Raw genomic sequence first — 24,019 nt, 5'->3', positions numbered from 1 at the left:
CCAGTGTTGCTAGTCATAGACTTTCCTGAGCATCTCATCGGTCATCCTTTCATGTTCCGTGATCACCCAGCTACCAGAGTACCCTATTACCATCTACATTGCTCTGGTAAGCCTACCATCTGGTGATCCCTGGGTAAAGACTCCTAGTGCCCGTGACACAATATAATTAATCCTGCCTCCTTTGCACTTAGAATATCACCAGCAAACACTTGTAATAGCTTTCCCATTTACTTATGCCATTGTCTGTCAACCCTCCTTACACTGTAAATTCAAACCACCCCCAATCACTGGGCACATTTAGGGCTCATACACATTTGTTGCAAATTAAGTGTTTTCTTGCAGATGTTGTTTCACCTTTGTGATGATCGCACCTGGACAGCCATTTATTATAAGGCTTATTATTAATGCATTTTTGAAACACAGTACACATATTTATATATTACATAGAGAGAGAGATTTAACTGGTAGTTTGCATCTCATGACGTCAGGGAAACAACAGTGCGTGAGGTGCTCATATGCTGCTCTGGCAGACTGATCAAATACGATTGTGCCAACAACTTTCGTAATAGTTAAACTTATTAAACAAAGTCAGGTATGTTTTTATGAAGGGAATTTTGGAAGGATGTGTTAGTAGGCAACTAAACAAGTTGGAGCACAGAGGCATAAACCAGTCGCAGATAATGTAAAAGGATTCATGTAATTTTATGACACAGGATTGGCAGCATTTGTCCTGCATTGCTTTAGAAATGACCCACTGTGTGTAAAGTCATCACATCTAGGTTTTCCTAAATGTTACTACAACCAGATTCCTGTAGTTCAAAATCCTGCCTACTTTTGTGTTGGCCCCACCTACAGTTATTTTGGTCCCGCCCACATGAGGCCACTTCAATATTTTTTTCCAGGGCCACTTTAAATTCCCAATCCACCCCTGCCTGTAGCAGTGTAAATAAAAATCTAATTAAGTATATTACATAGTATACTTATATGCAATTCTGCACTGGGTAAAGTTAAAAAAACTGTACCTTATTCATATGTTATCTTTAAAATTCTGCCTGCAAATGGCCCAGATGGGCTGGAATTGTTAAACAGAGAATACCATTTAACTCAGGTTAATATGTGCAAAAAGATCTAGATGTGTGCATTGCCACTTTAAATGAAGGTTACACTGCCCCTTTAAAATTTGTAAACTCCTCTGCCTGCATTTTTTATGGTCTCAGCTACAAAAGTCTAGGAAGAGAGCACTACTGCTGCACACTGGAAAGCCTTTACTTGGTAAGAATCATTTATTAGGACAAATTATGTTAAACCTGCTGATGTTTGACCATACAATGTGTTATACAAAACATTTGTGTATAATTTGAAATTAGCTAGCTGTTTCATTCTGAGCTCTATACGGTAGTGTGTAAAGAGTTTTCTTCTAATTGTGCTCACCAATTGTGTTGATTATGTGCACATGTGGGCAAATGGTGCTTTAACATCACAAAACTTGAACTTTACTTCATATTAAGTGCTCCACAAATGCTGCAACCAGATACTGCACAAATAAAACTTATAAAGTTGTTAGAACAGTATTTATTTTTGAACAGTAATAATTAATTATTGGTCTATATATATTGAATTTGCTTTGTTAATGTATAGTGCTACACTGCACATTATACTTTTTCTAATAATAACAGTGAATAATCCAGACAAACCAAAGCATTTTTTCTAAGGTATATCATTTAAATCTAATTATACGTCACATCCATAGACTTTCCATTCATGCTCACTCTTTCTGTATGTCTGGGTCGTTCTCCTGGACTCCCAGGAGAGCAGGCCTTTCTCCTGCATCCAACCCACTGGTGGAGGGAAAGACTGAAAAGTTTTCCCTCCTCCCTCAGCGTCTCTCTCTTCCCTCCTCCCTCAGCGTCTCTCTCTTCCCTCCTGCGTCAGCGTCTCTCTCTGTCCCCCTCCTGCGTCAGCGTCTCTCTCTGTCCCCCTCCTGCGTCAGCGTCTCTCTCTGTCCCCCTCCTGCGTCAGCGTCTCTCTCTGTCCCCCTCCTGCGTCAGCGTCTCTCTCTGTCCCCCTCCTGCGTCAGCGTCTCTCTCTGTCCCCCTCCTGCGTCAGCGTCTCTCTCTGTCCCCCTCCTGCGTCAGCGTCTCTCTCTGTCCCCCTCCTGCGTCAGCGTCTCTCTCTGTCCCCCTCCTGCGTCAGCGTCTCTCTCTGTCCCCCTCCTGCGTCAGCGTCTCTCTCTGTCCCCCTCCTGCGTCAGCGTCTCTCTCTGTCCCCCTCCTGCGTCAGCGTCTCTCTCTGTCCCCCTCCTGCGTCAGCGTCTCTCTCTGTCCCCCTCCTGCGTCAGCGTCTCTCTCTGTCCCCCTCCTGCGTCAGCGTCTCTCTCTGTCCCCCTCCTGCGTCAGCGTCTCTCTCTGTCCCCCTCCTGCGTCAGCGTCTCTCTCTGTCCCCCTCCTGCGTCAGCGTCTCTCTCTGTCCCCCTCCTGCGTCAGCGTCTCTCTCTGTCCCCCTCCTGCGTCAGCGTCTCTCTCTGTCCCCCTCCTGCGTCAGCGTCTCTCTCTGTCCCCCTCCTGCGTCAGCGTCTCTCTCTGTCCCCCTCCTGCGTCAGCGTCTCTCTCTGTCCCCCTCCTGCGTCAGCGTCTCTCTCTGTCCCCCTCCTGCGTCAGCGTCTCTCTCTGTCCCCCTCCTGCGTCAGCGTCTCTCTCTGTCCCCCTCCTGCGTCAGCGTCTCTCTCTGTCCCCCTCCTGCGTCAGCGTCTCTCTCTGTCCCCCTCCTGCGTCAGCGTCTCTCTCTGTCCCCCTCCTGCGTCAGCGTCTCTCTCTGTCCCCCTCCTGCGTCAGCGTCTCTCTCTGTCCCCCTCCTGCGTCAGCGTCTCTCTCTGTCCCCCTCCTGCGTCAGCGTCTCTCTCTGTCCCCCTCCTGCGTCAGCGTCTCTCTCTGTCCCCCTCCTGCGTCAGCGTCTCTCTCTGTCCCCCTCCTGCGTCAGCGTCTCTCTCTGTCCCCCTCCTGCGTCAGCGTCTCTCTCTGTCCCCCTCCTGCGTCAGCGTCTCTCTCTGTCCCCCTCCTGCGTCAGCGTCTCTCTCTGTCCCCCTCCTGCGTCAGCGTCTCTCTCTGTCCCCCTCCTGCGTCAGCGTCTCTCTCTGTCCCCCTCCTGCGTCAGCGTCTCTCTCTGTCCCCCTCCTGCGTCAGCGTCTCTCTCTGTCCCCCTCCTGCGTCAGCGTCTCTCTCTGTCCCCCTCCTGCGTCAGCGTCTCTCTCTGTCCCCCTCCTGCGTCAGCGTCTCTCTCTGTCCCCCTCCTGCGTCAGCGTCTCTCTCTGTCCCCCTCCTGCGTCAGCGTCTCTCTCTGTCCCCCTCCTGCGTCAGCGTCTCTCTCTGTCCCCCTCCTGCGTCAGCGTCTCTCTCTGTCCCCCTCCTGCGTCAGCGTCTCTCTCTGTCCCCCTCCTGCGTCAGCGTCTCTCTCTGTCCCCCTCCTGCGTCAGCGTCTCTCTCTGTCCCCCTCCTGCTCCAGCGTCTCTCTCTGTCCCCCTCCTGCATCAGCGTCTCTCTCTGTCCCCCTCCTGCATCAGCGTCTCTCTCTGTCCCCCTCCTGCATCAGCGTCTCTCTCTGTCCCCCTCCTGCATCAGCGTCTCTCTCTGTCCCCCTCCTGCATCAGCGTCTCTCTCTGTCCCCCTCCTGCATCAGCGTCTCTCTCTGTCCCCCTCCTGCATCAGCGTCTCTCTCTGTCCCCCTCCTGCATCAGCGTCTCTCTCTGTCCCCCTCCTGCATCAGCGTCTCTCTCTGTCCCCCTCCTGCATCAGCGTCTCTCTCTGTCCCCCTCCTCCTTCAGCGTCTCTCTCTGTCCCCCTCCTCCTTCAGCGTCTCTCTCTGTCCCCCTCCTCCTTCAGCGTCTCTCTCTGTCCCCCTCCTCCTTCAGCGTCTCTCTCTGTCCCCCTCCTCCTTCAGCGTCTCTCTCTGTCCCCCTCCTCCCTCAGCGTCTCTCTCTGTCCCCCTCCTCCCTCAGCGTCTCTCTCTGTCCCCCTCCTCCCTCAGCGTCTCTCTCTTCCCTCCTCCCTCAGCGTCTCTCTCTCCCCTCCTCCCTCAGCGTCTCTCTCTCCCCTCCTCCCTCAGCGTCTCTCTCTCCCCTCCTGCATCAGCGTCTCTCTCTCCCCTCCTGCATCAGCGTCTCTCTCTGTCCCCCTCCTGCATCAGCGTCTCTCTCTGTCCCCCTCCTGCATCAGCTTCTCTCTCTGTCCCCCTCCTCCTTCAGCGTCTCTCTCTGTCCCCCTTCACTTCCTTTACTTACCTTCTTCCCTGACGTCTTCTCTGCTGCTGCTCCTCACTGAGGCTGCCGGACATGATGACGTCACGCCCGGCAGTCAGTGAGGAGGAGGAGGATTTTGGGTTTTTTCTTCTTTTTTCTTTTTTTTTTCTAGGGCGATCGCGGCACCCCTGTGACAGCGCCGCGGCACCCCAGGGAGCCGCAGCGCACAGTTTGGGAATCGCTGCTGTAATGGATAAATCAACATTTAATTGGTCACATGCGGCTTGTTTCTCTTTTACACTAAGATTTAGTGATTTATATATATTTGTTATTTTCACCATTATATTAATAAAATACACATTAAGATTCTGTATGTACTTCGATAACTAGAAATTTGGAATAAGGTTTGTGCAAAAAGGGAATGGCATACTTTTTAAAACCGCAGTTACTATTTGTGCTGTCTATATAAGTGGGTGCTTTTCCTGATTGTTCTTACAAACATTTTTACTTCTCTTTGTAGCATTTTAATGACAGTGCTGTAGATAAAAAACAAAACAATATATTTTATCTATTATAATACTTTTGGTAACATAAATATTTATTTTAATGAAAGCATTTCTGATTTTCAAAAATGGTCCATTAAATGTTTTAATGTATTAGAAACCTGGATTTGCTCTAACAGAATAAATTCATAAACCAGTGTGGTTATTATTAATTTAATTATTTTACTAGCTAGAATTTGTTATTGTACTATAGTTCTGATGATGTTAATCTGCTGCTCTATTAAACAATGTCGGCACCACAAAAATCCCCCAAAATTAGATAACAAAGTAATTATAAATAACCTAAATGTAATTTAATTGCAAAAATATTACTTTAAGAATATAACAAATCATAAACATGAGGGATACATCCATTGGAAACAATGCCAAATATACTGTAGTATAAAATGCGTACATACAGGAAAACGCTTCAATGCACCGTTTTCTTAATCTGCACTGGCCTACGTTATTAAATGTTTCATTAGTAATATTTAACTCAGATTAAATTTTTGTAACAAATGTTGATATACAAATGATTCAACACTGAGTTAGGAATAACAACAGTTGAATTGGGTTGGTGTTTTAACTGCTAATTTTGTTTAGCACTCTCTAATGACCAAGTGGACTTTTTCATTGCAGATGGTTGATGTCATTATTGTTTTTCAGGTCAATTTTTTGGCTTTAGCATATTACTTCTCTGGGGGGGTGCCTATATAGGATATATTTGTAATTGAATTTATGTTATTATTTTCTCACCTGGAACAAAACATTTTCAAATCATTTTAATTTTATTTCATTTTATATGCTATAAGTGCAGTGCTTCTGTGTTTGTCACTGGATATGTTTCGGACTAATGGAATCCTTAATGAAAATATTGCTATTTGTTCTTAAACTTTGTGTAATAGCAATGATGGATATTTAAATTTTAAGATCAACTTCATGCATAGTGTGTTTTGGGAATGTAGCAGTGATAGATTTATAAATATCCCTTCTTATTGGAAGAGTGATCTGTATTTGAAAAAGCAGTGAAGACATAAATGTTATATACAGTATATCGTGACTATCCAAAGTATTTTTCACATTTATATATTTCTTTTTATATATTTTCTTACAATATAAAATCAGAATGGATATATTTGGAAATCCCTACCACTGATCAGCATAGATAATATGTAATAGGTATACATATGTTATAGGGAAGAAATTTTAAAAGCTTTTTCTTAATTAATTACAAATAAAAAGAAAGTAAATGATTACGTCTCCCAGAATGTCCAGGAGACTTCCCGGAGTCCAGAGAGAACAGGCAATACTTCCTGGAGTGCTTACCTGCTTCTAGGAGAATAGAGCCATTATGCAATTTGTATCAACAAGCCCTGTTTGCCTCAGTAAACGCCCAGTGGCAGGGCTTGATAGCCTGATTGCTCTTCCCCGTTTTTGACATGAGTCACTCCTTCAAGCCTCCGTCCCCGCAAAGACGCTTCTAATTTATGGTTTTAATACTTGCTAGAAGCACCATTAGCTGAAATTACAGGTAGGAGTTCATGTAAGGTTTGTACCAGCTATACTTATATAGATATTGAAATTTCCAGCCATTCTTCTTTGTAATATTTTTCCAGCCATATGGATGGATCCATTATATTTGTATGTAAGCCACTCAAATGTGTATTTATTTTTTGTCCTGCTGAAAAAAATAAGTCCTAGGTTTCTTGCAGACTGCAATAGGGTTTCTTCCAAGATGTGTCTATATCTTACAACTTACGCCATTAATTTTTTCCACCTACTTTGGCAAGTTTTCCAGTCCGTGACGCAGAGACTCATTCCCATATCATTATGTCTCCACTACCATTATTCTCGGTAGATAGTTTTCGTGGGATTATGTCCAGTCTTAAGTGTGGTCTCATCAAACCATATAATCTTCTTCCACTTGGTATAAGGCGCTTCCACAAAGTTTCAAACTCTAAATGAGATTTAATGCCACTTTTCTTTTGCCACCCTCTCATAAAGCACAGAGTTTTAAAGTGTCCAAGCTATTGTTGTCCCATGGACAGGTTCTCCCATCTCTTCCATGAAGAACTGTAACTCTGGAAGAGTTGCCTCTTGGTGGAATTTATAACAAATACCGTTCATGTACTTTAGCTTTTTAGAATAACCTGCTTGCAAAAACATCAAAGTTGTGCTATAGTTTCTCAGTTTCTTTATTACAGACTTTACAGTGCTTCGGGGGATATTAAAAATCTTTGAAATCATCTATCCTTCCCGATTGGTGCATTTTCAATAATCTTTTCTCAGGCTTACGTTAAATGTTCTTTGATCTTCATGATAAAAGTTGTGAGTCTCACAGACTGGTGTATATATTTTGAAAATAATCAAAATAATTAACTGAAACCATGTAATTGTTCGCATGTGAACAATGAATTATTTGACCTCTGAAAACAAATGTGTTTTTTTGTTTGTTTTTTTTTTTTTTTTGCATCATATTTTTATTTTCTAGTAAAGTAAGGAAAAAAAATGTGTTTGTTTGTTATTTAATTAGACTTTAGACTCTAAAGTTTAGAGTATTTCGGGATGATCAGTGGTAGGAATTTCCAAATAAAAAAACCTTTTGTTTACATGTTGTAATTCACATTTAAAAAAAAAATGCTCGTTGCACAGCTCTTAATGATAGCAATATAAAATATCCTGAGCAATAGGGCACTTAGAAATTTAACATAAAATTAGAAGTGATTGTGCTTCAACAAGGAAAACCTGACAGATTTAGCAGATTACATTTTAAATTGCACAAACTGCAGCTGCTTTTAGTATGCCACAGACAACTCAGACACTCATTTTGTTTGGTATGATACATACTTTGTTACTATTACTAATAATAATTAATACAGAAGCGATGGCATAAGTAATATCCATTTACAGATTTTATTTAGAGTATTTTATAGATATATTATCAGCACTTGTTTATTAGAGAGAGAATATTTTATATATTGAAGTTAAACATTACATTTACAATTCTTGCAAACTTTGACCTATGTTCAATGTTCAATCTGGTCTTCTGTACACACAGTATGGTAAATCTGTATTCTCTTTCAGTGCAGGACACCTGAGAGCCAGCAGTGTACGATTCGGACAAATGATAGAATCTGACTGTGCAATGAAGAAGTGCATAGACAATGTGTTAAAGGTGAGACAGTGATGTATATTGAATAGCTAACTATAAACCTTATGTGGGTCTCCTGCATATGTAAAATAAAATATAATTACACATTGTGTTTGCATTTTATTTTAAATCATTCTTTTATTTAACTGTATTACTTAGCAAGCATTTTGCCTGATGTTTTTTTGCATTTTTGTTTACACTTATTTGTATACATAGACTATATGTTCTTTGCCACAAGAATATGTTTATGTGACTATGCATTTATGTATAATCTTACCACTGAACTAATTGTTGCTTGTTTTTGTTTTCCAACTGTTATAGAAGTAGGGATGAGCGCGCTCGGATTTCTGAAATCCGAGCCCACCCGAACGTTGCGGATCCGAGTCGGATCCGAGACAGATCCGGGTATTGGCGCCAAATTCAAAAGTGAAACTGAGGCTCTGACTCATAATCCCGTTGTCGGATCTCGCGATACTCGGATCCTATAAATTCCCCGCTAGTCGCCGCCATCTTCACTCGGGCATTGATCAGGGTAGAGGGAGGGTGTGTTAGGTGGTCCTCTGTGCTGTTTAGTTCTGTGCTGTTTAGTTCTGTGCTGTTTAGTTCTGTGCTGTTTAGTGCTGTGCTGTGCTGTGCTGTGCTGTGCTGTGTTCTGCAGTATCAGTCCAGTGGTGCTGTGTGCTGTGCTCTGTCCTTCTGAGGTCAGTGGTGCTGCTGGGTCCTGTGCCGTGTCCTGTTCAGTCCAGTGGTGCTGTGTCCTGTGCTCTGTGCTTCTAAGGGCATAGTTATTTCCCCACTATTCCCAAGTTTTTTAAAAATAAAAAAAAAGTAAAAAAAAATAAAAAATGTAAAAAAATAAATAAATATAATAATTATAACCAAATTTGCAAAACCAATCCAGCATTATAAGTCCATTGGTACTGCAATATTACCAAGTTCACACATTCTGCAGTATCAGTCCAGTGGTGCTGTGTCCTGTGCTCTGTCCTGCTGAGTTCCGTAGTGCTGCTGGGTCCTGTGCCGTGTCCTGTTCAGTCCAGTGGTGCTGTGTCCTGTGCTCTGTGCTTCTAAGGGCATAGTTATTTCCCCACTATTCCCAAGTTTTTTAAAAATAAAAAAAAAGTAAAAAAAAATTAAAAATTAAAAAAAAAAAAATATATAATAATTATAACCAAATTTGCAAAACCAATCCAGCAGTATAAGTCCATTGGTACTGCAATATTACCAAGTTCACACATTCTGCAGTATCTTGTGCTACATATAATGGAGACCAAAAATTTGGAGGATAAAGTAGGGAAAGATCAAGACCCACTTCCTCCTAATGCTGAAGCTGCTGCCACTAGTCATGACATAGACGATGAAATGCCATCAACGTCGTCTTCCAAGCCCGATGCCCAATCTCGTAGTACCGGGCATGTAAAATCCAAAAAGCCCAAGTTAAGAAAAAGTAGCAAAAAGAGAAACTTAAAATCATCTGAGGAGAAACGTAAAGTTGCCAATATGCCATTTACGACACGGAGTGGCAAGGAACGGCTTAGGCCCTGGCCCGTGTTCATGACTAGTGGTTCAGCTTCACCCACGGATCTTAGCCCTCCTCCTCCTCCCCCCCCCCTACAAAAAATTGAAGAGAGTTATGCTGTCAGCAACAAAACAGCAAACAACTCTGCCTTCTAAAGAGAAATTATCATAAATCCCCAAGGCGAGTCCAAGGGTGTTGGTGGTTGTCAAGCCTGACCTTCCCATCACTGTACGGGAAGAGGTGGCTCGGGAGGAGGCTATTGATGATGTAGCTGGCGCTGTGGAGGAACTTGATGATGAGGATGGTGATGTGGTTATTGTAAATGAGGCACCAGGGGGGGAAACAGCTGATGTTCATGGGATGAAAAAGCCCATCGTCATGCCTGGTCAGAAGACCAAAAAATGCACCTCTTCGGTCTGGAGTTATTTTTATCCAAATCCAGACAACCAATGTATGGCAATATGTAGCTTATGTAAAGCTCAAATAAGCAGGGGTAAGGATCTTGCCCACCTAGGAACATCCTCCCTTATACGTCACCTGAATAACCTTCATAGTTCAGTGGTTAGTTCAGAAACTGGGGCTAGGACCCTCATCGGTACAGGGACACCTAAATCCCGTGGTCCAGTTGGATACACACCAGCAACACCCTCCTCGTCAACTTCCTCCACAATCTCCATCAGATTCAGTCCTGCAGCCCAAGTCACCAGCCAGACTGAGTCCTCCTCAATACGGGATTCATCCGAGGAATCCTGCAGCGGTACGCCTACTACTGCCACTGCTGCTGTTGCTGCTGTTAGTCGGTCATCTTCCCAGAGGGGAAGTCGTAAGACCACTAAGTCTTTCACCAAACAATTGACCGTCCAACAGTCGTTTGCCATGACCACCAAATACGATAGTAGTCACCCTATTGCAAAGCGTATAACTGCGGCTGTAACTGCAATGTTGGTGTTAGACGTGCGCCCGGTGTCCGCCATCAGTGGAGTGGGATTTAGAGGGTTGATGGAGGTATTGTGTCCCCGGTACCAAATCCCCTCGAGATTCCACTTCACTAGGCAGGCGATACCAAAAATGTACAGAGAAGTACGATCAAGTGTCCTCAGTGCTCTTAAAAATGCGGTTGTACCCACTGTCCACTTAACCACGGACATGTGGACAAGTGGTTCTGGGCAAACGAAGGACTATATGACTGTGACAGCCCACTGGGTAGATGCATCCCCTTCCGCAGCAACAGCAACAGCTGCATCAGTAGCAGCATCTACAAAATGGCTGCTCATGCAAAGGCAGGCAACATTGTGCATTACAGGCTTTAATAAGAGGCACAACGCTGACAACATATTAGAGAAAATGAGGGAAATTATCTCCCAGTGGCTTACCCCACTTAGACTCTCATGGGGATTTGTGGTGTCAGACAATGCCAGTAACATTGTGCGGGCATTAAATATGGGCAATTTCCAGCACGTCCCATGTTTTGCCCACACCATTAATTTGGTGGTGCAGCATTACCTCAAGAGTGACAGGGGTGTGCAGGAGATGCTTGCGGTGGCCCGCAAAATTGCTGGACACTTTCGGCATTCAGCCAGTGCCTACCGCAGACTAGAGGCACATCAAAAAAGCTTGAACCTGCCCTGCCATCACCTCAAACAAGAGGTTGTGACGCGCTGGAACTCCACCCTCTATATGCTGCAGAGGATGGAGGAGCAGCAAAAGGCCATTCAGGCCTACACAGCCACCTACGACATAGGCAAAGGAGTGGGGATGCGCCTGAGTCAAGCGCAGTGGAGACTGATTTCCGTGTTGTGCAAGGTTCTGCAGCCATTTGAACTTGCCACACGAGAAGTCAGTTCCGACACTGCCAGCTTGAGTCAGGTCATTCCCCTGATCAGGCTGTTGCAGAAGCAGCTGGAGAAAGTGAGGGAGGAGCTGGTAAGCCATTGCGATTACAGCAAGCATGTAGCTCTTGTGGATGTAGCCCTTCGTACGCTTTGCCAGGATCCGAGGGTGGTCACTCTTTTAAAGTCAGAGGAATACATTCTGGCCACCGTGCTCGATCCTCGGTTTAAAGCGTATGTTGTGTCTCTGTTTCCGGCGGACACAAATCTACAGCGGTGCAAAGACCTGCTGGTCAGGAGATTGTCCTCTGAAGAGGACCGTGACATGCCAACAGCTCCACCCTCATTTTCTTCCACATCTATGGCTGCGAGGAAAAAGCTCAGTTTTCCCAAAAGAGGCACTGGCGGGGATGCTGATAACATCTGGTCCGGACTGAAGGACCTGCCAACCATTGCAGACATGTCTACTCTCGCTGCATTGGATGCTGTCACAATAGAAAAAATTGTGGATGATTACTTTGCTGACACCATCCAAGTAGACATGTCAGACAGTCCATATTGTTACTGGCAGGAAAAAAAGGCAGTTTGGAAGCCCCTGTACAAACTGGCTCTATTTTACCTGAGTTGTCCCCCCTCCAGTGTGTACTCGGAAAGAGTTTTTAGTGCAGCGGGGAACCTGGTCAGTGAGCGGCGAAGGAGGTTGCTTCCTCACAACGTTGAAAAAATGATGTTTATAAAAATGAATAATCAATTCCTCAATGAAGTACAGCACTGCCCTCCAGATACTACAGAGGGACCTGTGGTTGTGGAGTCCAGCGGGGACGAATTGATAATGTGTGATGAGGAGGAAGTACACACTGTAGGGGGAGAGGAATCAGAGGTTGAGGATGAGGACGACATCTTGCCTCAGTAGAGCCTGTTTAGTCTGTACAGGGAGAGATGAATAGCTTTTTTGGTGTGGGGGCCCAAACAAACCAATCATTTCAGTCAAAGTTGTTTGGTAGGCCCTGTCGCTGAAATGATTGGTTTGTTAAAGTGTGCATGTCCTATTTCAACAACAGACCTCTCAACTGCAGCTCATCCCTCCTCTGCGGGGATAATGTCTCCTGTGCTCTGACACGTCACTCTGTGTACTCTCAGCCTCAGGATCTGACACTACAGCTACCATGCCTCTTGTAGCAGCCCTCACTCCAGGGCCTCTTCCATGTGCAGTGTCCCCCTCTCTCTTGGGTTCACTATAGTGGCATGGAGTTCTCCCCCTCATCCAGGGCACACATTCCTTGCCCTGGCTCAGTCACCACGCTCAGACTTCCAGGCAATGCTGGGGGAGCCTGGGAGCTTCCACCCCAGGTCCCCAGCTACAACTCTCCTCTCCTGTGTCTTCTCTCTCTTTCTGACACTTTAAAGATCGTGCCTTTAAATGAAAAAGTCAGTCTTCATTGCACGACTATGTGCAAGTGCAACAGGGACATTTTTTTGGGTTTACAAAGTCAAACAATAACACTACGACCCTGTCTGTCTGGGGTCTGTCAATGACGAATTGTCTGGAGCATGTTTTGAGGAGGTATTGTGGCCCCGGTATCAAATTGGGTACCGGGGCCACCCCACTATGCAGTCCAGATACTTGTTTGGTGGAATTCAGACCAGTTGAGGGTTTTATTATTATATTGTGTGGACCACTCTATCTATACCACACTACAACTCTATACCACTCTATTTCCTACTTTAATTCTATTTAATTCTATTTCCTACTTTAATTCTATTACTAATTAATTACCATAAAGAGGAACAAAAAAAACCAATTTTACCAAAAGTATAATATGACTTAGACTTACAAACACTACACTTGAAAGATCGTGCCTTTAAATGAAAAAGTCAGTCTTCATTGCACGACTATGTGCAAGTGCAACAGGGACATTTTTTTGGGTTTACAAAGTCAAACAATAACACTACGACCCTGTCTGTCTGGGGTCTGTCAATGACGAATTGTCTGGAGCATGTTTTGAGGAGGTATTGTGGCCCCGGTATCAAATTGGGTACCGGGGCCACCCCACTATGCAGTCCAGATACTTGTTTGGTGGAATTCCGACACGTGGAGGGTTTTTTAATTATATTGTGGCCTCGGTACCAAATTGTGTACCGGGGCCACCACACTACGCAGTCAAGATACTTGTTTGGTGGAATTCAGACCAGTTGAGGGTTTTATTATTATATTGTGTGGACCACTCTATCTATACCACACTACAACTCTATACCACTCTATTTCCTACTTTAATTTTATTTAATTCTATTTCCTACTTTAATTCTATTACTAATTAATTACCATAAAGAGGAACAAAAAAAACCAATTTTACCAAAAGTATAATATGACTTAGACTTACAAACACTACACTTGAAAGATCGTGCCTTTAAATGAAAAAGTCAGTCTTCATTGCACGACTATGTGCAACAGGGACAGTTTTTTTCTTTACAAAGTCAACTAATAACACTTGGACCCTGTCTGTCTTTAACATACTTGATGGGATCTCAATGACGAATTGTCTGTAGCATGTTTGGAGGAGGTATTGTGGCCCCGGTATCAAGTTGGGTACCGGGGCCACCCCACTACGCAGTCCAGATACTTGTTTGGTGGAATTCTGACACGTGGAGGGTGTATTTATTTTATTGTGGCCCCGGTATCAAATTGGGTACCGGGGCCACCCCACTACGCAGTCCAGATACTTGTTTGGTGGAATTCTGACACGTGGAGGGTGTATTTATTTTATTGTGGCCCCGGTATCAAATTGGGTACCGGGGCCACCCCACTACGCAGTCAAGATAGATAGATGCGTATCATAGATAAAGTACATTCAGTGGTGTGGGGCAAATTGAAAAATATTAAAAATGCACTGACATTATCAAAAACAAGAGGTTGTCACACGCTAAAACTCCAACATGTATATGATGGAGAGGATGGAGGAGCAGCCGTATGTGTAGTGTAATGCAGACCTGTTGAAGGTTTTTTATATATTTTATTGTGGTGCCCAGTGCCCACTCCTCTACGCAGTCCAGGTACATTTATTGGTGCGATTCATAAAAGTTCAGGGTTTTTAATATATTGTGGTGACCCACTCCTCTACGCAGTCCAGGTACAATTATTGGTGCGAATCATAAAAGTTCAGGGTTTTTAATATATCTTGTGGTGACCCACTCCTCTACGCAGTCCAGGTACATTTATTGGTGCGATTCATAAAAGTTCAGGGTTTTTAATATATTGTGGTGACCCACTCCTCTACGCAGTCCAGGTACATTTATTGGTGCGAATCAAACAAGTTGATGGTTTTCTTATTATATATATTGTGGTGACCCACTCCTCTACGCAGTCCAGGTACATTTATTGGTGCGATTCATAAAAGTTCAGGGTTTTTAATATATTGTGGTGACCCACTCCTCTACGCAGTCCAGGTACATTTATTGGTGCGAATCAAACAAGTTGATGGTTTTCTTATTATATATATTGTGGTGACCCACTCCTCTACGCAGTCCAGGTACATTTATTGGTGCGATTCATAAAAGTTCAGGGTTTTTAATATATTGTGGTGACCCACTCCTCTACGCAGTCCAGGTACAATTATTGGTGCGAATCATAAAAGTTCAGGGTTTTTAAGATATTGTGGTGACCCACTCCTCTACGCAGTCCAGGTACAATTATTGGTGCGAATCATAAAAGTTCAGGGTTTTTAAGATATTGTGGTGACCCACTCCTCTACGCAGTCCAGGTACAATTATTGGTGCGAATCATAAAAGTTCAGGGTTTTTAAGATATTGTGGTGACCCACTCCTCTACGCAGTCCAGGTACAATTATTGGTGCGAATCATAAAAGTTCAGGGTTTTTAATATATTGTGGTGACCCACTCCTCTACGCAGTCCAGGTACAATTATTGGTGCGAATCATAAAAGTTCAGGGTTTTTAAGATATTGTGGTGACCCACTCCTCTACGCAGTCCAGGTACAATTATTGGTGCGAATCATAAAAGTTCAGGGTTTTTAATATATATTGTGGTGACCCACTCCTCTACGCAGTCCAGAAAGATACCTTTTTGCAACGTTTTGGACTAATAACTATATTGTGAGGTGTTCAGAATACACTGTAAATTAGTGGAAATGCTTGTTATTGAATGTTATTGAGGTTAATAATAGCCTAGGAGTGAAAATAAGCCCAAAAACTTGATTTTTAAACTTTTTATGTTTTTTTCAAAAAAAATCCGAATCCAATACCTTAAATCCGAACCGAGACCTTTCGTCAAGTGTTTTGCGAGACAAATCCGAACCTCAAAAATAACGAAAATCCGGATCCAAAACACAAAACACGAGACCTCAAAAGTCGCCGGTGCACATCCCTATATAGAAGTAGTGTAATAATATGTTGAGGGGAATACTGGGCATGAGAAATGCTGCCCCCACCCATAACAGAACTGGGGCTGGGAGTGTAAGTGGAGTCTTGTCTCAGCTTGTCTGCTGTTCACACTAAATCATTTTAGTTCTCCTCCCATCTGCACCTCTTGGTCTTACTTCCCTGGGATGCTTAGACACAGTGGCACCAGATGTGTGGTGTTGTCTTAATATTCCAGCATACACCGCGTATTTTATATTGGTCTCTAATATGCCTTCTGTACAGGGCCATCTTAACAACATTATGGGCCCCCCCGGGCAAAGCAGTGCACCGGGGCCTATATATATATATATATATTATACAAGTTAACCCGTGCATGATACTCATGCATTCTAGTCAAATCAAGCTACTTAAGGTGTTAAAAAGGTTCTTGTCATGCATTTGGGCCATAGCTCAGGCCTCAACCACCAACCACTCCCCACTGTCACCCCCGGCAACCACCAACCACTCCCAACTGTCACTTCTCCTTCAAGAAATATATATATATTTTTTTAAAATCTTTATAAACACTTTTAACAATTAACAAATTAAAAACATCTTAGTATACCAAATTTCAGCCCTTTCTGAATTTTTATTTCCACACACACTAAGAATTTAGTAGGTCAGTGTATAACTCCGCCCAGCAGGTGGCGCTGCAGCTTGGTTTTATTTTTTCCACACACACAGACAGACTAACACACGCCACTAGACATTTATATATTAGATATATATATATATATATATATATATATATATATATATATATATATATTTATATGTGTGTATGTATAGAGATGCAGATGTATATATATAGAGATAGATAGATGTACTTGCTCAGTGACCCTTGAAGGTTTTTTTTGCAGGTTTTTTCTTTTGCAGGATTATTTATACTAATTAAGAGCCCTGCCTATGGGGCCCCCTTGCCCGTGGGGTCCCCGGGCACTTGCCCATCATACCCAATGGAAAAGATGGCCCTGCTTCTGTATTGTGTAGAGATCAGTATTATCCTCTCTGTATTGTATATTGATCACTCAAATGCTGTATGCATCATGCACTGCTCTCTAGAATGCTCTCTTTTTGAATATTGGTCACTAGAGACTAGATCAGTGTTGTTTATGAGTCACAAGAAAGGTTTCTATATGATAGTGCTCAGGAGATTGTTTTCTATTAATGCTCTCTGTATTCTAGTGACGAGCAGTCAATAGCATGCTTGCTGTATTCTATAGCAGTCACTAGAATGTTTTCTGTATTGTTTAGAGGTCACTAGAGTGTTTGTTTTGTATAGGACACAGGTGTATAACAAGTGGGTTGGGACTACAATAAATAAATTAAAAAAATAGATAATCATTTCTGCGCTGAGGTCACACTACAATAAATATGTAAATAACAGCATGAAAGATGTCATAAATAATATATAAACAAATAAAGAATACTTAAATTCAAAATTGTTGACACACGCAGATTCTTCTCTTGATTCACAGTAATACCATATGAAAAAAGTTCCTTTACGTTCACTTCCACTACGTTAAGATAAGACATGTATACGTCACTGCCAATGTGGGAGTCCTGACGAGTTTGTTTACAAATGTTAAAACACAATCCAGTGGGTATTTATGCAGGAATGTTGTAACCTCTTTATTCCTTATCAGGTTTTACATATTTTTTAAACTTAAAACAATGACTTTGGATTGTGTTTAATGAGCTAAATCCACACTCTGCTACATGAAAGATTGTATAATGGGTTTGTTTGTGTTTGAGTTGAACTGGGCGTATATCATGGCAAATGCATGTAATTTGCTCGCCTAAAGAAATATGCATAATTAATTGGTAAAAATGTATGCTGTTTTATAATTCTATCCAGACCATTATTATAAAAATGCATAGCGTACTCTCCTCTCCCATAAGCGATACATACATGGTAGAATGTATACAACCTCCACACAGATTAAGGGTGTGAGTCTGGATTAGAACTCATGACTCCATTTTTGGAACGTGGAGTAGCTAACCACTAACGCATGGTTCTTTTTGAAAAAAGAGTGAGAAGATCAACAATACAGCATGCGTGCTACAGATGAAAGTGCTAGTTAATAGTACTCTTCATTATTAATCCAAAATGCATGCAAATTATGAATCTCACAGGTAGCTTAGTGGTTAGCACTTTGATCTCACAAAAGTGGTGCTATGAGTTCAAATCATACTTGCCGACTTTCTTCAGCTCCCTTCCGGGAGCCAGGCAGTGGAGGGAGGCGTGAGGGGGGCAGGACGGCAAAAATCACGTCATTTTGGACCCGCCCCCTGTGACGTCATGACGTTTGCGTCATTTGACAGCGGGGGGCGGGGCCAAATGCCGTGATTCACCGGGAATCGCGGCGTTTGGGATCTTATTCCGCCCACTTCACTAGGAAGTGGGGTACTTCCTAGTGAAGTGGGCAGAATTCGGGAGATTGCCACACTCGTCCGGGAGTCTCCAGGACATTCCGGGAGTCTCCCGGGCATTCCGGGAGAGTTGGCAAGTATGGTTCAAATACCAAGCATGCCCATTAGGGCTGCCATCAGAAATTGTAGGGTCCAGTACTAATGAAAAAGGAAGCCCCCCCCCTTCCCCCTCACCACCGCGACAACTGCCCTCCACCCCCACTGAGTGCCCCACCACCCCTGGGTATGTTTTAGGGGCAAATGTAAAAATGCCCAACCTCCTGTCAACTCACGCTATAGCACCCCCTCACCTTCCACCACAAGGTATTAAGCGGTAGGTAAAAACAAACTTGCTCTAAAATTAAAATCCAACCACCTGCACCCCCCCCCCCCCCCCCCCTCCTTCAACACACACCAATGTTTATTTTCCAGAGCTTTACTACGGGAACATATCAAGTTTAAAACCTTATTACATCTTTCTTTCTTTTTACTTTGGAGAACAACAATTCTCTTATATTTTACAATTAATTTCAGTTTATTTCTCTCCCTGTCACAATATTGCACCCCAGAAATGTCAACCTATAAATTCACTTTAGAAACCAAATAAATAAATAAATGGTGATAATAATGAGGAAGATTCATGTCAATAATTGGCTTTACATGCTCTTTGATCACTGTGATGTTATAGAAGAATTACATATTTAAAGGGGTTTCCAACCTAGATGCAACTTTAATGCATAGGTTTGTACATGCCCCCCTGCAACATTTACTCAGTACGTGGCATTATCTTTGTGGCTTCCGCTGCCCTTCTTTGTGTTTTGTATACAGTAGTATCCAAAGGGCAGTTCTGTGTCATATCCAAGGGCAAAAAAAACAAAGGGCTTGAAGTAAAAAAACACAGATGGAAGATAGAAAAGTAGGAAGTGAAAAATATAAAAGAAGGTATTTAGTGGAACCTGCAGGAGAATGTGCACAATTCAAGTTGCCAGAAAGTGAAATGAAAACAATAATTATATATAGAATGTTTGGTGAGGTACACGTGATTGAAAATGTACATTTGCGGCATCAGTCAATAGAACAAAGCATACTGCTTACTTTCCCGGAATATCCTGGATACTCACGGATTTTAAAGAGTCCTCCCGGACGCCAGGCTGATTAGACCACCTCCTTTTCTGAAGTGGGCAGGGCCAAAATGACGCAATTTGATGAGAGTTGCATCATGATCTCTCCCATCACCCACTGCGGGTTTCCAAGCCTATCTGAACTCCCAGAGGTTCAGACAGTGGGTATGCATGGAAGAAAGTATGTTGTGTATTTATAAACCCCCACTAAACACACCTTTATCTCAAGTTACTAAAATTATTCCACATATCATCATCATTTATTTATATAGCCTCACTGATTCCGCAGCGCTTAACAGAGAACTCATTCACATCAGTCCCTGCCCCATTGGAGCTTACAGTCTAAATACCCTAACGTACACACACACACAGAGACTAGGGTCAATTTTTGATAGCAGCCGATTAACCTACTAGTATGTTTTTGGAGTGTGGGAGGAAACCGGAGCACCCGGAGGAAACCACTGCAAACATAGGGAGAACATACAAACTCCACACAGATAAGGCCATGGTTGGGAATTGAACTCATGACCCCAGTGCTGCCCATATTGAATGTTACCAGTATTTCTTTTATCTTATGAATAAAGCCGATTTTAGCAATTTTTTCAGTGCTAAAAGTGAACTTTTAATTTCTAAAATCTGATAAAGCCCATTAAGGACAGTTACTGCTTTTATTGTAAAATGATTGTAGGTATGCTACAAATAATGACTTACAGAAGTTACCATAAATAAAGGTTATCTTCAACATAACCTGCAAATTGCCTAATAATTACATTTACAATTACAGCACTCATTCATTAGCAACAAGAATCCAAAATCTCAAAACAAAAGCACAAGTTCATGCACGGAGTTGGCTGTGTCTGTCAGCACAAAGATTAATGGCATAGTTAAAGAATGATGTAGAACATTTATTAAAATTACTTACTCTGTACAGAATGAACAAGATGTTGATTGCAGCAGAACCTCTGTGTGACCTCACACTGACAGGGAGAGGGGGTGGATCTCATGATTATAAATGGGTGGGTCTTTCCCCTGCAGTTCATCTCTGATGCTGCTGTGTTCTCCCCCATGTCCCTGCTGCTGCTGTGAGCTTTGCAGTGACAGGCAGCTGTCAAACGCCGATCGGAGATGAACGATCACGTTTGACAGCTGCCAGTCACTGCCAGGCTCACAGCACCAGCAGGGATGCCGGGGAGGACACATCAGTAGTGGACAGTACATCGGTGGTCAGTGGGCCCCCTAGACAGTCCGGGCCCCATACACCAGTACCCCCCGTACCCCCCTGATGGCGGCCCTGATGCCCATAGCATCTGTGTGCAGCTTGTGGACTTTATTCATTAATCAAAGAAACACCACAGGAACTTGGCACAAACAAGCTTGTTTTTTACTTTGGCATTCAAAAGTTATCTACTACACGCTCGACCACAATGACACATATGTCCTCATATTTTACATGTATCTAACACTCGCAACTTTCTTAGGCCATTTTTTGTTTTTTTCTGGCTGTCAATGTTAATGTTTTAACTTTCCAAAAGAAAGATAGCCCACAGTTCACATGCACATTGTTATGTGCATGTGCTGACATTTATTACTAGGAATGGCCTAAGAGGTGGGGGTGTTGATTTGGAGCGGACAGGCTCCTTGGAGTTAAATGCCACATTGTCTGGAAAACTTGTTTTTTCGGCATCTACAGCTTGCAGGTTATGTTATGTACTCAGCTTTACCCAAACAGAACGCTGACCACAGTGCAGTAGCATGGTGGCTTGAGTCACTTGCACTTCTGCCTTACTGTACTGAGGTCATGAGTTCAATTCGCAACTGTGGACTGATCTGTGTGGAGTTTGGATGTGCTCTTCAACGTTTGCATGGCTTTACTCTGATGACGTAAGTTAACATTTCACTACCACTACAGTCACCTGATTGTGTGAAGTTTTTAATTTTGTATGGCATTTGGCATATACCTTCCGTAATGATTATGGCCCCCATGGCACATTATGTTTATGCTATTACTACGGATGGCCTACCTCTTGGAGGGGTGGATTGTAGTTTGAGGGCACACGTTCCTTTTTGTGAAATGCAAATAGCAAATGCCAACCCTTTTTCCCTCATCTACTGCTTGTAAGTTATTTACCCCATCTTGCATAGAAAAATACTATAACCAACACCGAGTCAACACGGTGGCTTAGCACCTTGCCATCCCTGTGCTAGTGTCATGAGTTTGATTCTTGACCATTGCCTTATGTGTATGGAGTTAGTGTTCTTCCCATGTTAGTGTGAATTCCTTCAAATATCCTAATCCATACTAGTGTATCTTCGTTTGCTGCTAACAAATTGACCAGAATCTGTCTGTATTACAGCTTTTACATTGTAAGCTCTTTTGGGTCAGATTGTCTTCTCTGGACACTGAGGCAGAAATAGTGGTGCTATATAAATGGTGCAATGATGATGTAGTAGTAACCAAACAATCGTGTTTAAATGCTATTTTTGTTTTATTGAAATATCCATTCTTTATTGTCCTTATTTATTGTTGTGCAATTGTAATATATTAATAAAGACACACACCAATGATTCTGTTTTAAACAGATTTATAACAACATCCAAATTATTAAACTATTTACAGAAACCTTAAAATCTAAAAGAATTAATCATAAAAATTGGCCCATAGTTTGGTTTGCTTCTGCAATTTTTTTGTATATATTATTTTTATTTTTTTTTATTTTTTTTGGGCACAAAATTATTGTGGCCCGAATTTCAGGCAATGATGGTGGAGGGGAAGGGGAGGGGTCGGGCCACTCAAAGGCCTCATCGTGAGCTGGAAAAGAAAAAATAACAAAAATTAAATCCCTGGCAACCCAATTGTGAAAACAGTCAGAAGTTAGCAGAGATGTGTACTGTTATTGTTAAGAACCCCAACAGCCAGCAACACAAAACCCGGAGTCTACTCGAAGTCTGGTTTTTGCTGGAGCCCCTAGTGGTGGGGACAGACTTGGCCGCAGACAGCTGAGGGTCGTGAGTTGTGCACTGACTGGGGAGAACCCAGCGATAGCGTATAGGAGCAATTAGCAGAGTGAAGTCCAGGCAAGGGTTGAGGGACGGCAGCAGACAGAATATCCAGTACACAAAACCAGGGTCAGAGGTCACAGGCAAAACAGCAGCGTAGGAGTCCAGGCAAAAAGGTCTAGGGGCACAGGCAATCAAACGTAGTCGGGTATCAGGCAAAGGTCGGCAACAAATAATCAAATCCAAAGGGTACAGAAACCAGGAATACAGCAGGCTAGTCAGCAGCAAAGCAGGAACTATAACCGGCAGGGAGGGCTTGTCCCTTCCTGCCTTATAAGCAAGTACTGGCCAATCAGAGGTGTCCTGCTTAGCAGGAGGATTAGCCCAGCTGGGCTTTAATTATTTACTTAGTGCGCACGCGCCCAGCTGCCTAGATGCCGGGATGCGGCGCTAGCAGTTGAGAGTGTCCCGACCGTTGCCTAGGCAGCGGCCGGGACCAGGAGGAAATGACGTCCCGGCCGTCGTCATGACGACCGGGACGTTAAAGCAGAGCCTGAAGTGAGTCGCGGCGGTGCCCAGAGCCGCCGCGGCTCGTAACAGTTATATTACTTTAAAATGACAGCAATGTCGAATAGGATGCCAAATACAGTTGGAGCAAGAGGCGTAAGGCTTTTGTGTAGCAGTATTATATATATATATATATATATATATATATATATATATATATATAATTTATTTTTTACACAATTCTGTTGTGGCCAGGAGAGGGGGGCGTGGAGAGTGTATTTTCCAAAAATACTTGCTAGTCCCATCATTATGGAAACCTGTGACATTTATGTCAACTTTGATTAAACATGTGTGACATCGGAGATTTATTACGATGGACATCTAAATGTTCTAAAATTATGTAAAGGCTTTAATGAAAATACTTACTATCTCCCAAGGACTCCAAAACTTGAGGCACCACCTCCTCCTCCTGGTGCACAGTCAGTGCCCCTTGGGCAACCAGCTGGGCCTCATCCTCTGCCTGGGCGTCGTCCTCCATCTGGGCCTCGGGATCCGCCTCCGACTCGGACTCCGACTTGACATAGGCATCGGCCTCGGACTGGGGCTCGGCCTGACCCTGACCCTTCGCCTGGGCCTCTGCCTCGCACTCACCCTGGGCCTCACCCTTGGAGTTTGACTCCGCCTCCACATCTTGCTCCTCCTCTTCCTGGGCCTGGCATTGTTGCCAACGTCTACGGTCTGTTTGATTAAAAAAACAATATCAGTGTATTGTTCAAATATTCACCTGCTTAATATAGATGTAGTCCGATAATCATGTCAGACATTGTGAACCTTTTTAATTGCCACCACAGATAAATATTAACTTCTCCCAAAGGATATAAACATGACAGACACAATCCACTTCACATGGCCTATAACAAATGATTGCTTTTGGCTTAGGGACAGGGGTGGATCTAGAAAACTATTGTACCCGGGGCGATTTAGGGGAAGAGATTTAGGCCACGCCCCCTTTCTAACATCTAAGGCTGCCGGCAGCTGCACAGTATGTGCAGATCCGCTCGGCGGTGACGGGCAGGGACAGTGTGCTGCCCGGCCGCTTTGATTGTGTTTAACACAATCAGAGATTGTGTTTAAAACACAATCAGAGCGGCCGGGCAGCACACTGTCCCTGCCTGTCACCGCCGAACGGACCTGCACATACTGTACAGCCGTCGGCAGCAAGTCTCTGCTAGGGGTGGTCATTGCCCCGATTTCCCCCCCCCCCCTGGATCCGCCACTGCTTAGGGATGTGGACT

The 24,019-nt window shown here is 43.5% G+C and overlaps 1 protein-coding gene across 2 annotated transcripts in view; it reads left to right on the top strand.

Annotated features, from left to right (window-relative positions):
• Nucleotides 1–1,203: 1,203 nt before the first annotated feature.
• LOC142158759 (enoyl-CoA delta isomerase 2-like) overlaps nt 1,204–24,019 on the top strand; it is a 48,374-nt gene continuing 25,558 nt past the window's right edge. Inside the window, exons 1-3 of one of the 2 annotated variants that reach the window (XM_075213008.1) lie at nt 1,212–1,272; nt 6,040–6,304; nt 7,858–7,948. In XM_075213008.1, the coding sequence (XP_075069109.1) occupies nt 7,898–7,948 (51 nt within the window). In that variant the 5' untranslated portion in view covers nt 1,212–1,272; nt 6,040–6,304; nt 7,858–7,897. Of the gene's footprint in view, nt 1,273–6,039; nt 6,305–7,857; nt 7,949–24,019 lie in introns of both variants that reach the window. The other variant, XM_075213009.1, reaches the window with a different exon arrangement.

Source organism: Mixophyes fleayi, chromosome 5, assembly GCF_038048845.1.
Source record: "Mixophyes fleayi isolate aMixFle1 chromosome 5, aMixFle1.hap1, whole genome shotgun sequence".
Lineage (NCBI taxonomy): Eukaryota > Metazoa > Chordata > Amphibia > Anura > Limnodynastidae > Mixophyes > Mixophyes fleayi.
The sequence above is the reverse complement of the archived record's forward strand: the minus strand, read 5'-3'. Positions and strand labels throughout refer to the sequence as shown.